Source organism: Schistocerca americana, chromosome 1 (genome assembly GCF_021461395.2).
Source record: "Schistocerca americana isolate TAMUIC-IGC-003095 chromosome 1, iqSchAmer2.1, whole genome shotgun sequence".
Taxonomy (NCBI): Eukaryota; Metazoa; Arthropoda; class Insecta; order Orthoptera; family Acrididae; genus Schistocerca; species Schistocerca americana.
The window spans coordinates 545157527-545175149 of NC_060119.1; the positions used below are offsets into that span (position 1 = coordinate 545157527).

The 17623-nt window shown below is 39.7% G+C and overlaps 1 protein-coding gene across 2 annotated transcripts in view; it reads right to left on the reverse strand.

Moving 5' to 3' along the window:
* Window positions 1-5328: 5328 nt before the first annotated feature.
* Window positions 5329-17623, reverse strand: part of LOC124605800 (protein turtle homolog A) — a 113845-nt gene continuing 101550 nt past the window's right edge. Inside the window, exon 6 of one of the 2 annotated variants that reach the window (XM_047137719.1) lies at window positions 5329-5561. In XM_047137719.1, coding sequence (XP_046993675.1) covers window positions 5392-5561 — 170 coding nt within the window. In that variant the 3' untranslated portion in view covers window positions 5329-5391. The remainder of the gene's footprint in view (window positions 5562-17623) is intronic. The other variant, XM_047137729.1, reaches the window with a different exon arrangement.

Below are 17623 nucleotides of genomic sequence, written 5' to 3' on the forward strand. Positions count from 1 at the left end.
CAAAAAAGTCAAATGGCTCTGAATGGGAATCACTGCACCTAATATGCTATACCCTAAAAATTAATGATTGTGTCTCCAGTAAAATTATCAAAATTATACTGATGTCTCCCAGACTTTTCATTTGAATGTATCTGTGAGTAATAGACTTCCTGGAATGTTGGACATGGATACGGACATTTCAAACCACTGCAACCAACAGTGACAAAAAATAAATAAATCAGAACAGCATCTTTGGTGGTAAGCAACGTAAATTGAAATTCAAGGACCTAGTGAAGCAGTTAAGTCTCTACACAAGTCACGGAAAACTGCTTTGAAAGTTTCATAATGGCAGTTTTCCTCTTAGGAAACTACTATTTTACACATCATTAACACTAATTTTTCTTTAAAACAATATACAAGTTGATTATAGGTCTTCTTCTCTACTAACAACTCCTAACACTCTATCTCCTTCATATGCCCAAAAATTTAAAAATCCAGCAAGTTAAATGTCCCTGTTATATATGTTTGGAATATTTTGTTGATAATTACAACAATTTACTGTATCCTCTTATTTGAAGTTTTCGCATGTGTTTTTCAAGTTCATACCTCATTCTTATTGTAGCCTGTACTATTATCTACACTTTTCATGGGAATTCAGACGTAAAAAAAGTACTGTAGCCTGTACTATTATCTACACTTTTCATGGGAATTCAGAAGTAAAAAAAGTACATCTGATATACCTAAACAATAATCTTAAGTTGTTAGTGTCAGTACCAATGACAACAGTCTCAAACCACAAGAAGTATTTAATTTTAAATGAAAACTTGTCAAATTAATTGCTAACAACAACACAACAGAAAAGCCTGCCAAAAATATTTTTTACTTTTGTTTTAAAAAGATTGTAATTGTATGGTTAGTCATCATTTTTTTTTAAATTGCAGAAATATAGTAATACAGTAATTACAAATGCAGCAGATCCTACTAAAAACAGACTTCTTCCACTTAAAAAAAAAGGAAATAAATCAGTACAGGAAAATTTAACTACATGTGACACTGGATGTAGCATGCAAACAGCCTTGAAAGAGAATCTAATATAATGTCCGGGTCCACTGTGCATCCTCTTCGGTACAAAGAGAAAAATTGAAGGATACAACTGATATATTTAAAATGAAGCATAGAAAAACGAAAAAGTGGCATTCCATGTATACTTATCAAAAGCTTGTCTGAGTCTCAAGTTTGCAGGTTTCTTAATGTGTCACTTGGAAAATGGACGTGATAAAATGAAAGCTGCATACATGACAAGTGGAATCTATTATTGATAAAACACAACAGTCATAAAGGGCAGAGAGAACTCTGTCAGTCTCACATGCACCAAGTAGTATGCAATGTAAAACTGAGAAGTGAGACAGACTCTGACATAAACAGTTGACAGAGAAGCACTCAATGCAACTGGTAATTATTCTGTTTTCTAAACACATTTTTGCTCTTCAGTTTAGACAGTGATGATGTATTCCTAAATGAATTGCTTATTAACATTTCATTTTGATATTTGCTCCTTTGACATAGACTGCATAAATATACAGTTTTTAATCTTAACAGTCACTTTCAGGAAACTTTACATGAATAATAAGGAAGGCAACAGCAAAAACTGGAAACTAACTGAAATGTGGCCACAGGTTTTGTCCAAACCTTTATTTACTCATTATCTGAAATTAATATTTTTGACATTTATTGTGTGCAAGTACGTAGGCAGAAGAAATATTGTGCTTATTAATGGACATGATTTGTACTTTAAAAAATATGAAGCTATTTAGGTACTATTAATATTTCACAGTACATGATAAAATGCTTCTTAGATGCAAACAAAAATGGAAAAAGCAGAAGGATAAATTACATGTTTAGAAAGGAAAGAAAAACCACTAAACCATGGTTTAGGCAGGACAGTGTGTGCAATGAATAATTCAGTCAAAATAGTGTAAAATATGAAATTATCATTGTTACTTCCGGTTGTTTCTCACATCTAGTATCTCTCTTATTTCAGGGAATATACACAATTTCTTTCAGCTCTTACTGTCCACCTTCAGTGCTTCTTTTACTTGTCTCAAGGAATCAGTTTTTTAAAAAAAACTAAGAAAGCTAGAAACTGAGCCATATTATCCAACGATTCCAATTTTGGCAGCTGAAAAGGAGAAGATCCTCCTCTGCAGCAGCTAGTATTAGTACTCAACTGTTATTTTTGTTCCAAATAGTATTAGTATGGTAAACATTATGTAGATTCCTCCTTTTAGAGGTTCAGTGCCTCCAGATCTCTTCTCTTTCCTCTCTCTCTCTCTGCTCAAATAACAATATGCTGGAATAGTGCATGGAAAAGGTTCACATGAAATAATTAAGAACTATAAGCACCAGTGTAAAGCACCTACCTAGAAATTAAAAAAAAAATCTTATAACAGCACAATCCTTCTTTGTAGAGAAAGTTTACTGCTTGGTTATAACTAGACAAATTAGAATTAGAACAGAAATTGTGGTTTCACTAAAAAAACTCACAGATAGCTTGATATTAAAAAGCACTGTGGAAAAGTATCAGAAAATAGAAAAAGTAATATAAATAAAAAGCAGGAGAATAGTGTTATTTCTTGATCAGTTACACATAATAGATGACAACCTGCCAGAGATGCAGATCATGGAGTAATACAATGTAAAATAAGAAGCAAAAGGAAATGAAAATGTTAAAACTAGAAAAATTTCAAAATTGAAATGAGACAGGGATGTGATGAAGAAATAGAGAAGAGGGGAGAAAATATGAAAGATAAATGGAAACCATAATACTACAAATAAGAAGGAAGTGAAGGAAAACAACACGTAGTCAGCAGTTGGCACAATTTTAGAAAAAGCACCAAATACGATCAAAGGAAGATGAATACTGTATTAGGTGAACTACAAAGAGAGAAAAAATAACTCTGCAAGAACTTTATATGCTCTAAGTGAAAGTAGAGAATGATTCTACGTCAACTAATGACAGAGATGGGAAACATCAGGTAACTCTGGCAGTACTGACACAACACCAATGATTTAGTATGTAGATATAAAAGAAAACAAAAAGTAGCAATTTACTGTTCTGCTAAAACAGATGCTAACTTTTTCAATCCTTTGACATAGGTAATGCTCAATATAATATTTTCTATCCATTTTCACGTTCAAGTGTAATATATCAGGTACAGCACACTTCTCGACTTAAAACTGCTGCAATATATGTGCACCCTATATTATTTCATTGCTATTAATATTATATTTTATAGCTCTTCTCCTTCACACTTGCATCAGCCTACATCTCTCATTGCTTAACTACTGCCTGATCATGAGAACCTAGTCAAACATTTGACATGTCTAATGCTAATCAATAATGCACAACCAACATTTAAAAGGGCTGTAAATTTTCTTATCCCTGTAGCAACTGCCCTGCTCTCATTCAGTCTTTTAATCAAAATGATTATTTGTTTTTCCTCCCAGTGACATATAGCCAGAAACTAATCCACTACTGACACAAAGTGCAACTTTTTTTTGCCAATCACAATCTAATCACAAGCTAATGTCTGACACTAAGTTGCTAAACACACACAGCACATGTATTTTATAATTACTAAACAATTTTGCAAACTAATTTCTAGTTACATACATTTCATTTCACAAATTATGGGTAACAGGCACTAATACAGTTATCACACGACAGACAGCTTCACAAAAGCCAATTTTCACATGAAATTCAAATCATCTTTTTTCAGAATAAAATAGCCGTTTATCTTAATTATGCAGGATTTCAACAAGAACATCAACATGTAGGTTGGGAGGATAAATGTGTACTATAACTGAATGCTTTGTATGCAAGTACACAATATTACACAGCAGAATGATATATCTAGCACACACTCATTTCTATGTCATATAAAAGTACAGATGTGTCACACACTATGCATAAAAAACAGGGATCTTTGTAACAGTGCTAGCTAGCTACATTTCAACTGGTGATACACATTGATGGTAAGGAACCGTTCATACATATAAATGTTCTGATTCAAGGCACCTATTAATAACATTCAATTGAAAGCACTACTGAATGTGTCACGGAGATCAGTACTTATGTGGTATGACTACGTAAAAATACATTTTTTTTTTTTTATAAAATACCATGTCAGAGAACAGAAAGACACCACTCCTAGCATAAACTTTGAACTGATCAGGACCCTTCAATATTACACACCAATGACCCTCCCATTTCCCCCTCCCAAACATGCCAAGGAACATAAATGCCATTTACTGATGAATTTAGCTCTACTGATGCTCCATTTATCTAATACCTGTTTATTAGCTCACCCTGTCAAGATCTCGTGGCGCTCTCCTCAATTACACACAATATTCCAGAAACTTGTATCTGGTGAACACATGTAAAATATTTTGCTGTCATGTACAAAGATGTAAAAATTATGAAATATCATTGGTATGAAACAATAACAATTAAAAACACAATAACAGTACAAGAGGCAATAAATGCACAAATATTAGGACACACAAATTGGAAGATGGACTATATGTCTAAGTGCAAATTGCATTATATCACAACCACATTCTAGATCACAACACAATAAGTTTTCCAAAGACAACCATATGAGTGCGAGTACAATTGAGAACACAGATTACATGTGACAGCAGTGCGCATCAACACTGCATTGTACCTGCTACAATAGCAAATTTTAGAGTTAAATACCTAAGATTACTCATTCCAAATATACATTAAGTGAAAAATATGGAGTGTTACACATTGTTCTTGCCACAATTGACTTCTTCTGAATGCCACACTGCCCCAAAAAAAGGAACAGAACATAAGAATAGTCTTACAACAATTCTTTGATAATTTGCCTTTTTAAGGCACACTGCACTGTTGCAAAACCGTACAGAAAATGGTAAAGAAATATTAATTTTCAATGTGTGATAAATAGCTTTTCAACACAGTACTTACACCCAAACTTTGCACTAGTCTAAGTTTTTTTTTGGACCATTTAATAAAGACAACACAAGATCTTCTGGTATTTCACACATGGTCTGATCATTAGCAGGCACATATGACAGATTATATTTCATTTTTGCTGAAATTTCTTTCAGAACTTTCAACATTACTGTAAACCTTTATAACAAAATTTAGAGTAATGCAGCTGCCAATATGGGCCATTCAGTGTAAACACTTTCAAAACAGTTATGAGAATCAAATCTTAATGACAACCAAGTCTCCCTGAATGGCAACACAATTTTGAGCCAATATAATATACCTGATATAATTTTTATTAAATTTCAGTATGAGTCACTTCACAGAACTTTTCATTCTGAGAGGACAGAGAAAACTGTTGAAAGTCAATTCTACTATCAAACCCTTATGGGACGTACAATGGTGTTGTTATTTATTCTTGTAGTAGCTTGATTATTGGAATTTTCATCAGGCTCTATTTCTTCTGTCCGGGCATCACCGTCATAAAATCCTGGATTAAGTATGATGTTTGGTACCAGCTCTATTATTTCTTGCTCGTCTCGATGAACTGAAACATTTATTTATCCAAAACATAATGACTATTTATAATTATCACTGTTATATCTACAAGCATGTGTTTGTGAAATAAAAATACACACTCCATGTTCAGATGACAATAGAATGTATTGTTGACATAGTTCACAATACCTGCCATATGTAAAAACATCAACTGGTGCTGATAAACTGTCTTAAAGGGGAAAATGCTGTACTACATGAACAATATAACTTGGCATACTGCGTGGAGGATGCTGTGAACAGGGGAACAGACAAAGTCTGTTAACAGTTGCTCTCACCACCCCTGTGTGTGGTGCCAAATTACATTCTGCATGTAGTAGGTAGTCGGTTTCATGTTTAATAAATTATAATTGAGGCTGCAGAGGATAATTTTTATACCAGCAACTGAAACAAGCCAACTTAAATGACACAGACGTTTAAAAAAAGGACTGAATTTTTGAGTCTTTAGATTTTTACACAATTAATCCCCTATGAGAAAGGGAAGTATATGATAATGAGACACACAGGGAAAACATGAAGGGAAAAACTCAGTTTCCACCTTGCATTATGAGATTCACATGTAGGCTGGAATAATAAGCTAAAATGGTAAAGATTAATTTTAACACAAAAGCCCATAACATGACTGACATTACATAAGAGAAGCAAGATCAAGTAATATTTACCAAATATTATTTTTTATCTTGTCATACCTTTTGTTATACACTTGTCACTCCTAATTTCTTGTTTTCTTTTAAATGAATTTCCATTATTTACAAAACAAATATAATTTTTAAAAAATCTTTCTTTTGTGACATATTTTTCATTTATAACTTTAATACTTCCTTTCTCAGCAAATAAGCACACAATAAAACCCTTGATGTGACTTCTTCAAAACCCTATGTTACATCTAAGTCTAGTATATGTTATTACCAATATATTACTATTATTTAGGTAAGAAATCATATAATTTTGTCAGATTTATGTTTCTTCTGTAATTATGTCTCAAAAGTATGAAAGGAAGGGTGGTTAGAGTAGAGAAATCTATCAACACACAATTTCAGTTGCATACAGAAAGGGAAGGATTTTGGCCATGGCCTTGTTATCATGCTGACTGCCATGTCCAAAAGGTGAAAACTGATCCCACAAGGTGCATGGAGTCATTCTTATGTTTTATTGTTTACTTTGTTTGTGATCAATATGTATCATCAAAATTAAATAAGAATTATTTTAAGAGGTAAATGAGACCAGCTAATTATTTCATGCATTGCACATGGCATAGAAATTTTTGGTCAAAGCCCAACTCATTGTCAACAATCAGTAACCAGCATGCATTATTTCAAGCATGTTCAATTATTCTGTCCATTTCTTTGTTATATCAGGATTAGTAAAAGTTCATGGTGCACTGTATATGATTTACATTTTATTATTAGCTACAATTATATTCCTTTATATTACAGCTAAAAATTTAGCAAACTTAGTAACTAACAACACTAGAATAGAGTGAAAAACAAGAAATTAGGACAGGACAAGTTACAAATGAAATTTCAAATGATAGAAGTATTTACAGACCTGTCAAGAAAAATAAACAAGTGGAAATCATGTTTGTCCAGCTCCTTATGATTAATAATGGTTTAAAACAAAATAAATACACAAATTATTATAATCTTAACACAATGGATTTTTTATCTTCAAAAGGCTGGAAACTAATATCTACACAAAGCACTTTCTAGCAACTTTAAACTGTGTCGATTCTCTATTTATATCAAAGGAAAATCCTAGCATGAAAAATAATGAATACAAGACAGAACGACTGGCTGTCACTTACCTTCAAGAGGCAAAGTGTTTAATACCGCCAATGGATATGCATAAAATTAAGAGATGGCATTATCCTAGATTTTGGAACTATGAATTCTTCCCTAGGGAAAGAGGGTGGGGTAGAGTGAGTAATGTAAGAAATGAAAGGTAAGTCATTCTGATCCCAGGATGAGAGGGACCAACCTGTAGTGTAGTTTAATAACAATATAAGTGAATTACAATAAATGGTCCAATTTTGGAATACCAGTTGGATTTTTGCATAAAGAATGTTCCCCTACCACCAACAAAACCTTTATCAGCGTCATTGTGATACATATTTTACATTAAATTCCTAAAATGAAATTATATTTCTGAATTCTCAGGACAGAAATGCTAGTGATCAACTACTGAAGCATTTATAATAAACTACCAGGGTCTGAAGCATGCCCAAACAGCAGTAGAGCTCGCACAATACTACAGAAAGCTGGCTAAAACCTGAAATTGGCAGCAGTGAGATTTTTGAGCTAAATATACATGTATACCGATAGGCTAGACCAATGGGAAATGGAAGGATGTAATAGTTGCAATAGATAAGAAACTCATATCCTCCATGACAGAAAACAGAAGCCAACCGCAAAATTGTTTGGGGAAGAGTCAGCAACAAGGGTAGACACAATTTTATAACTGGGTCCATCTATTGACCACCAGATTCACACCCAGCTTTGACAGAAAACTATAGAGAAAACCTCAGCTCACTATTTTTACGTTACCCAATCTTATTGTCATCATTAGATAACCACCAACTGATGAGGGTAGTTGAAGCTCTGTAAATAATGAGCATGGCAATAAATCTCACTTAGCAATAGTAAGTGCCTTCTCCGAAAATTGCTTAGAACCGATTGCTCAGAATTCCACTCAAGACAGAAATATATAACTTTTAATGGCAACAAACATACCTGACCTCTTTGAAGATGTCCATGTTGAAAGAGATGGCAGTAACCATCACGCAGTTGTAGCAACAATGATGATAACTGAGCCAGCACGGGTTGCCTCTCCTGTTGGGCCAGTGGTCGATTTTCCTGCCCAGTTCATACAATTGCAGAGGGTGGGTATGCTAGTAATTGGGGGTTCCAATGTTAGGCAGGTGATGGAGCCCCTCAGAGAGATAGCAGACAAGGTGGGAAAGAACTCCAGTGTGCATTCAGTTTGTTTGCTGGGAGGTCTCATCTGCGATGTGGAGGAGGCCCTGCCAGCGGCTAAGAGTGCACTGGGTGCAACTGGCTGCATGTAGTGGCACATGTTGGCATGAATGGCACCTGCTGCTTTGTTTCTGATGTCGTCCTCTGCTCCTTTCAGCGGCTGACTGACTTGGTGAAGGCAGCTAGCAATGCACACAGGGTGCAGGTTAAGCTGTCTATCTGTAGCATTGTACCCAGGGTTCATCGTGGTCCTCTGGTTTGGAGCAGATTGGAAGGTCTAAACCAGAGGCTCAGAGAGCTCTGCAACAGTATCGGATGCGAACTTCTAGACCTCTGCTATCGGGTTGAGAATTGTAGGATTCCCCTTAATAGGTCAGGCATGCACTACACGCAAGAAGCGACTACTAAGGTAGCAGAGGACATGTGGTGTGCACATAGGGCTTTTTTAGGTTAGAGGACACCTCCCTTGGGAGCAAAGATTATTTGCCTGTTAAATCAGCCACAGCGACCTCAGAGAATCTTGGTCCTTGCAGATCAGAGATAGAAAAGATTAATATGATTTTAGTAAACTGAAGAAGCATCCAAGGAAAGGTCCCGGAATTAGTATCACTTACTGACGGTTATAATGCACATATAGTATTGTGAACAGAAAGCTGGTTGAAGCCAGACATCAATGACAACAAAATCCTGACGTCAGTGACAATGAAATCCTATGCTCAGACTGGAATGTTTATCTTAAGGATAGGTTAATCGCCAATGGTGGCAGCGTGTTTATTGCAGTAAAAAATTCGATAAAATCTGGCGAGGTTATCACTGATTCTGAATGTGAATTAATCTGGGTGAAATTGAGTATCAAAGAACGATCAAAAATGGTGATCAGATGCTTTTATAGACCACCTGCATCAGGATCTGTAGTTGTAGAGGATTTCAGGTAGAACTTGCAGAATATCATTAGTAATTTTCCTGATCATACCATTGTAATAGGGAGTGACTTCAACTTGCCAGGTATAGAGGGGAAGCGTTATGCCATCAAAACTGGTGCCAGTGACAGGGAATTGTGTGGCATTGTTCTGGATGTCTTTTCTGAAAATTACCTTGAGCAGATAATTAGAAAACCAACTCGTGAGCATAACGTCTTAGACCTTATGGCAACAGACAGACATGAACTTATCGAATCAGTTACTGTAGAGGAAGGTATCAGTGATCATAAGGCCGTGACAGCACCTATGACGACACGCCCTACAAGGAATGTTAAGAAAGGTAGGAAGATATATTTGCTCAGCAAGGGTGACAGGATACAAATTTCAGAATATCTCAGCAGTCGGCATCAAATATTCGGTGATGAGGGCAAAGATGTGGAGAACGAACTGAAAAAATTCAAAGGTATCGTTCAATATGCCCTAGACAAATATGTTCCGAGTAAGGTTTTAAGGGACGGGAAAGATCCACTATGGTTTAATAGCCATGTTAGAAAAGCACTACGTAAACAAAGAGCACTTCATCTCAGATTCAAGAAAAGTAAAAACCTATCTGACAAACAAAAGCTGAACAAAGCAAAATTGAGTGTAAGGAGAGCAATGAGAGAACCATTCAATGATTTTAAAAGTAAGTTGTTGTCAACCAATCTGAGCAAAAACCCTACCACACCAGCACCGAAATGGAAGATAACAGAGAGAAGCCTAAATACTGAATTCGGTCTTCCGAAGTTGTTTCAACGTGGAAGATCATAACACTGTTGCTCCTTTCAATCATCGTGCGAATGTCAAAATTGCAGATATTGAGATAACCGGTTGCGGAATTGAAAAGTAGCTACAATCACTAGCTTCAGGACCACATGAGATACCTGTAAGATTCTATAAGGATTATGCAAAAGAACTTGCTCCCTTTCTAGCAGTAATTTATCAAAGTTCGCTTGAGCGACAAAAGGTATCGTAATGACTGGAAAAAAAGGCAGGTCATTCCCATTTTTAAGAAAGGCCATAAGACAGATTCTCACAATTATAGAACTATATCGTTTAATATCAATCGGTTGTAGAATTATGGTTGGTTGGTTTAAAAGAGGGGGGAAGGGACCAAACTACGAGGTCATAGGTCCCTTGTTCTGAAGCAAACAATGCCACAAGGGTGAAAATAAGACAACGAGACAACACAAAACAGGATGAAAGGAAAACTACAACAATGACTGAAGGGCAACAAACACTTAAATGGACAAAAGGGGACAAGAAAACCACAAAGAAGCAAGAAACAGGTAGAAGAGGTTAAAACAAGAAAGAATGTTACCATGGCAGGCTGACCATGAAAATAAAAAGGAAAAGCCACTCTGCAACACATTAAAACCCCCACGTGCTCAAACTTAGAGCAAATGATAAAACTTACCCTCACAAATAAAACGTAAAACTAAAGCTGCTGTTGAGGCATTGTTTCCCAACACAGAAGGCAGGGTGCTGGGAAAGTAAAAAGTCTGCCGTAGAGTCTCTAAAAGTGGGCAGTCCAGCAAGACATGTACGAGCGTCATTTGTGAGCCACAGTGACACCCAGGTGGGTCCTCACGACGGAGGAGGTAACCATGCATCAGCCACGTATGGCCGATGCGGAACCAACAGAGAACCACAGAGTCCCTGCGAGAGGTGCGCACAGAGTTCTACCACACACTCATAATTTCGTTAATGGCATGCAGCTAGTTGTGCATACTGAGGTTATGCCGTTCCGTCTCCCAAAGCTGCAAAACCCTGCGGTGTAATATTGAACGCATGCCAGTTTCAGAGAAGTCGATCTCCATAAGCAGTTTCTGCATGGCCAGCCTGTCAACAAGTTCATTACCTGGGATTCCGACATAACCTTGGGCATAGATGGACTTCTGGATGGTCGCTACCAAAGGATGATGAGGGTAGCGCTGGCCGATAACTTGTAGGCTGCTCAAGGAGTCAGTACACAGGAGAAATCACTTGCCTGGGCATGAGCGGATGTGCTCAAGAGCACAAGATATGGCCAACAGCTCTGCAGTGAAAACACTGCAGCCATCTGGCAAGGAGTGCTCTTCTATATGTCCTCCGTGAACATAGGCAAAGCCAACATGACCATGAGTCATCGAGCCATTGGTGTAAACCACTTCGTGGCCCCGGTACATGTTGAGAATCGAGAGGAAGTGACAGCGGAGAGTCGCAGGGTTAACTGAGTCCTTAGGGCAATGTGAAAGGTCCAGGCGAAGCCACGGCCTAGGTGTAAACCATTAAGGTGTACTTGAATGAACCTCAAATACAGGTGGTAGAGGCAAGGACTCCAGTTCGGAGAGAAGGGATCGCACACGAACTGCAATTGTAACCCTGACCTGGGCCACCGATGAGAGAGATGAACCGCCGTGGGCGGGAAAAGGAGAAGGTAATTTGGATGTGCAGGAGAACTATGAACGTCTGCAACATAACTGGAGAGCAATTGTGCACACCTAACGTGCAATGGAGGGTCTCCGTCCTCCTCCACGATGCTGGTCAAAAAACTTGTCCAAAAAGTTCCTCTCACTAGGCGAACGCCACAGTGGTGCACTGGGTTGAGTAAATGCAATGCTGAGGGTGCCGTTGAACCATAAACCTGACTCCCATAGATAGTCGAGGCGGGATTGAACAAGGGCTCTGTAGAGCTGCAGCAGTGTAGAGTGATCTGCACCCCAGTTGGTGTTGCTCAGGCAGTGGAGGGCATTGAGGTGCTGTCAGCATTTCCGCTGAAGCTGACGAAGGTGAGGAAGCCAAGTCAATCGGGCATCGAAAACCAGTCCTAAGAATCGATATGTCTCCACTACAGTGAGTGGATCATCAAAGATTAAGTTCTGGTTCCATATGAACGGTATGATGCAGCAGAAGTGCATAACACAAGACTTTGCGGCCAAAAACTGGAAATTGTGTGCTAGAGCCCATGACTGCGCCTTGTGGATGGCTCCCTGTAGGTGCTGTTCAGCAACACCAGTACTGGTGGAGCAGTACGAAATGCAGAAAACATCTGCATACAGAGAAGGTGAGACGGACGGCCCTACAGCTGCTGCTAGACCATTAATGGCCACTAAAAATAGAGATACACTCAATATGGAGCCCTGCGGGAACCCATCCTACTGGATATGGGGCGAACTATGGAAGGCACCAACTTGAACACAGAAAGTACGAAGGTACAGGGAATTTTGAATCAAAATTGGGAGCGAGTCTTGGAGACCCCACTCGCATAATGTGGCAAGGATATGATGTCATCAGGTGGTGCCATACACTTTTCGTAAATCAAAAAAGACGGCAACCAGTTCAGGTGACAGACTCGAGGAACACAAGATTATCAGTGGTAGAGCTACCCTGGCAGAAGCCATCCTGACATGGAGCCAGTAGGCCCCACGACTCCAGGACCCATCCCAACCACTGACACACCATACATTCCAGCAGCTTACAAAGAACATTGGTGAGGCTGATGGTCCAATAGCTATCCACATCAAGCGGGTTTTTACCGGGATAAGCACCGGAATGATGGTGCTCTGCCGCCAATGCGATGGAAACGTTCCAGCAGCTTACAAAGAACATTGGTGAGGCTGATGGTCCGATAGCTATCCACATCAAGCGGGTTTTTACCGGGATAAGCACGGGAATGATGGTGCTCTGCCGCCAATGCGATGGAAAGATGCCACTGCACCAGAGCTTATAGGTAGCAGTGGTGTGGGTGCCACCACAATTTCCTTGGTCTTAGGGGTCTTCGTTTTGGACTTTTCTCACTGCTCCTTGGGTTTCTCTGGCTGGGAGGGCTTCACTGATTCAGTCTCCAGGACCGAGGAGGATCATGAAGCCCTACAACCAGTTGCTTTTGGGCACTTCAGCCACTGGTGGGCGTCATCTTTCCCTCTAGCAGAAACCTGGGAAGGGAGTGAGCCAAGGGATCCCTTCCTGGAGAGAGGAGCCGAAGAAGACTTTCGCTTCTCCGGCTGAGAAGTGGGGACTGGTGTCCCCTATGGTTGGGGGGGGGGGGGGGAGGGGGCAGTGCTCCTGAAGTATGTGGTGCGGGCGCAATGGGGGAGGGGGGGGGGGGGGAATTGCCCCCCCACCATCAAGGGGGCAGGTGTAACCTTCTGACTCTGAGAGCCAACCAGAAATTGCGGAACTGATGGGGCTACAACTGTTCTTGTAGCGTTGGCGTATGAGGAGGTCATAGCCACAGGATGTGGGCACTCATATTTTCTCTTAACCTCAGTGTAGGGCAGTCGGTTCAGGGTCTTGTATTACATGGTTTACCTCTCTTTCTGTAAAATCCTGCAGTCTGGTGAGCAAGGTGAATGATGCTCTCCGCAGTATTGGGTGTCACCCTCGACGGCCAAGATGAAGGCAACGGTGACAACCTTATTATCCCTCGGACCCCACTGACGCGCTGCACGAAATGAACATCTCGTCGCTCTAAACTGGTGTGCAGCTCGTCATCAGACTGCAAAAGCAGGTCTCTGTGGAATATAATACCCTGGACCACATTTAAACTATGTGGCATGGTTGTAACAGAAACATCCCCAAACTTGTTACAAGTGAGTAAAGCCCGTGACTGGGCAGAGGATGCTGTTTTTATTAAGACTGGCACAGAGTGCGTTTTGGACAAGCCCTCCATCTCCCCAAACTTGTCCTCTAAATGCTCTACAAAAAACTGTGGCTTCATTGAAACAAAGGAGTCCCCATCAGTTCTCGTTCATACGAGGTACCGGGGGGGATAAGGTTCATGGCCATCCTTAGTCTGAAGTTCCTCCCATGATGCGGCCAGGGAGGGGAATGATTTAGGGTCATACTTTCTTGCATTGTACTGAGACTTGGAACACTTAGAGACTGCTGGTATCTGATCACCAGCAAGTGATGGTGTGGTATGCTTCATCGCGCGTCATCCACCCTGATGCCACCCACTCCCACCAGAGGCCCTCCCGACAGGTGCCACCTAGCCACAGCAAAAGCCAACTGGCAGGATGGCCTTTGCCAAGAGTCTCGATGCCCCGGGGTGACAGGCATCTACTCCTTGGCATACATGGGGAGTTAACGGCGCAGGCATCAGCAAAGCAAACCCTGTGTTGTCAGGAGGCAGCCCCACCACAACAGACTGGCTACTGTGCTGGATATGAGGTGCAAAGAAGTCCATGGTCATCGTTGGCGCATAAAGTGACACTGCATAGTGCATGGTGGAAAACGCACCCAGGAAGGTGTCCTCGCCCAAGAGATGGAGAGTGAGCTGGACTGCAATACAACGATGAGAAAGTGGGCTAAAGATCTAACGGAACAATGGACACGATGCACTATGTAAAGTGTCCTTCCCCAATTGGCTAGCTCTGCAGCAAAATTTTGAAAATGGAGGTCAAACCCTACAGTGAACCATCACATAAAGGCCGAAATGTGTGAGACTACTGTTAGTCACCCCTTATGACAGGCAGGAATACCTCAAGCCTATTCTAATCCCCAGAACCACAGGGGTGTAGAATTATGGAACATGTTTTAGGCTCAAGAATTATGACATTCTTCGAAAATGAACATCTCCTCTATAAAAATCAATATGGATTACGCAAACAGTGATCCCGCGAAACTCAGGTCACTCTGTTCCTCCATGAGATCCACAGCGCAGTGGACAACGGCGCTCAGGTTGTTGCCCTGTTCCTCGATTTCAGTAAGGTATTTGACACCGTCCTGCATTGCCACTTAATGAGAAAAATACAAGCTTAGGGAGTATTGGAACAGATCTGCAATTAGATTCATGACTTTCTTGCAGACAGAGCTCAACATGTCACTCTCAACGGAACTAAATCAACAGATGTAAAGTTAATATCCGGAGTACCACAGGGAAGTGTGATAGGACTGTTGCTGTTTACAATATATATAAATGATCTGGTAGAAAGCGGCGGATGCTCTTTAAGGATATTCACAGATGATGCAGTTGTTTATACCAAAGTAGCAATGCCAGAAGATAGTAAGAATTTACGGAACGACCTGCAGAGAATTGATGAATTGTGCAGACTCTGGCAGTTGACCCTGACCATAAATAAATGTAACATACTGCGCATTCATAGGAAAAGAGATCCACTACTATACAGCTACACTATTGATGACAAACAACCGGAAACAGTGTCTGCCATAAAATATCTAGATGTAACTATCCAGAGCGACCTAAGTGGAATGACCATATAAAACAGTTAGTGGGAAAAGCAGACACCAGACTCTGATTCATCGGAAGAATCTTAAGGAAATGTAACTCATCCACGAAAGAAGTGGCTTAAAAGGCACTTGTTCACCCAATTCTTGAGTCTCGTTCATCTATCTGGGATCCCTATCAGGTAGGACTGATAGAGGAGATAGAGAAGATCTAACGAAGAGCGGCACGTTTCGTCATGCGATCATTTAGTTGGCGAGAGAGCATTACGGAGATGCTAAACGAACTCCACTGGCAGACATTACAAGAGAGGCATTGTGTATCATGGAGAGATTTACTATTGAAGAAATTTCAGGGCGGAACTTCTCAGGAGTCAGACAACTTATTACTTCCCCCCATATACATCTTGTATATTGACCATGAGGAGAAAATTTGAGGAATTAGAGCCAATACAGAGGCTTACTGGCAATCATTCTTCCCACGTACTATTTGCGAGTGGAACAGGATTGGAGGAATCAGATAGTGGAACCAAAAGTAACCTCCACCACATAGCATTAGGTGGCTTTCAGTGTATGATGTAGCTGTAGATGTAGATTACCAAAGCATAAACAACATCTAAAACAAAGAGGACAATTTACATGCTCAGTTAATTGCATAAAGAGGCAGTAGTGTCATGTTTCAAGGAAGAACTAAAAACCTTTAGCTCTGGACATGAGCACGTAGAGGGACCAAAGCTCAACTTTGAACAACAGCTGACCAAGTACTGGATTAATACGTACCCAGTAGCATAGTTCATGGTGGTAGGGATAATCGATATACAGTCCCTGGAAAGAAACTTCTAATTAATCTGCACAAATGGTGTAAAACAATGGTTAGATAAAAAGATGCTACACAAAAGAATTTAAATGTCAGAAGATTACTGTGTGATGCCTTCAACAACTATCATAGCAGACACTTTTGGAAGACCTCTCACAACCTCCTAACCAATTCTGGTCATATGTAAAGGCTGTCAACGCGATCAAAGTTAGAGTCCAGACACTCGTGGGCGACACAAGAACTGGAACTTCGGGCAACAAAACAAAATATGAAGTGCTGAAATGTGATACAAAATATTCCTTTATGAAGGAAGATATAGGCGTACAACCCTAGTCTAATTCTCACACCGCTGTCAAGATGAATCACATGTCAGCAATATTGAGCAACAGCTGAAATCACTAAAATTAAACAATGTTTCAGGGCCCAATAGCATCCCCATTAGAATCTATACTGAATTTGCAACAAGGATAGCACCTTCTTTGACTATAATAGACTGTAGATCCCTCAAATTAAAACTGTGTTCCCACATTTACAAGAAAGCACACGTCACACCTGTCTGTACAAGGTTGTGGAAGGGATAGTAGATAAATTTTTGATAAGGAACTCGTGTGGAAAAGTACTGTTTGGATATCAAATAAGTTTGAATAACTTTAAATCTCCCACTTCATGGTACGCACAACATGGAAACAATGAGCTCTGACCTGCATGCTCTACATGACGTGCTTCTTGTCATGATCTCACTATTCATTGGACACGGTGTATCTGCAACACATGCTTTCATGCACATGTCCACAAAACCCTGTGCACATTTGTGGAGGACCACAATTAATCCTCTTAGTTTGTACACACCAGTTGCTCACAGCCGTTGCTGTAGCCAGACTATGTAATGAAATGGGGAAATCTGTAAAATCTTTCTTGATACATGCATTTTGTGCAGCTCTACCGATGTGTACCACACTATGAAGAGGGAGATTTGAGAGTGAATCAGACTTCAAACTTATTTTATATCAAAATGGTACACTTCTGAACATGGGTTCCTTATCAAAACTTGATATGCTAATTCCCCTCCACAACTCCAAGAAGCCTGTAATAGGAATACTGAAACACACTGTACTAAGTGTAACACAAGTGATCCACA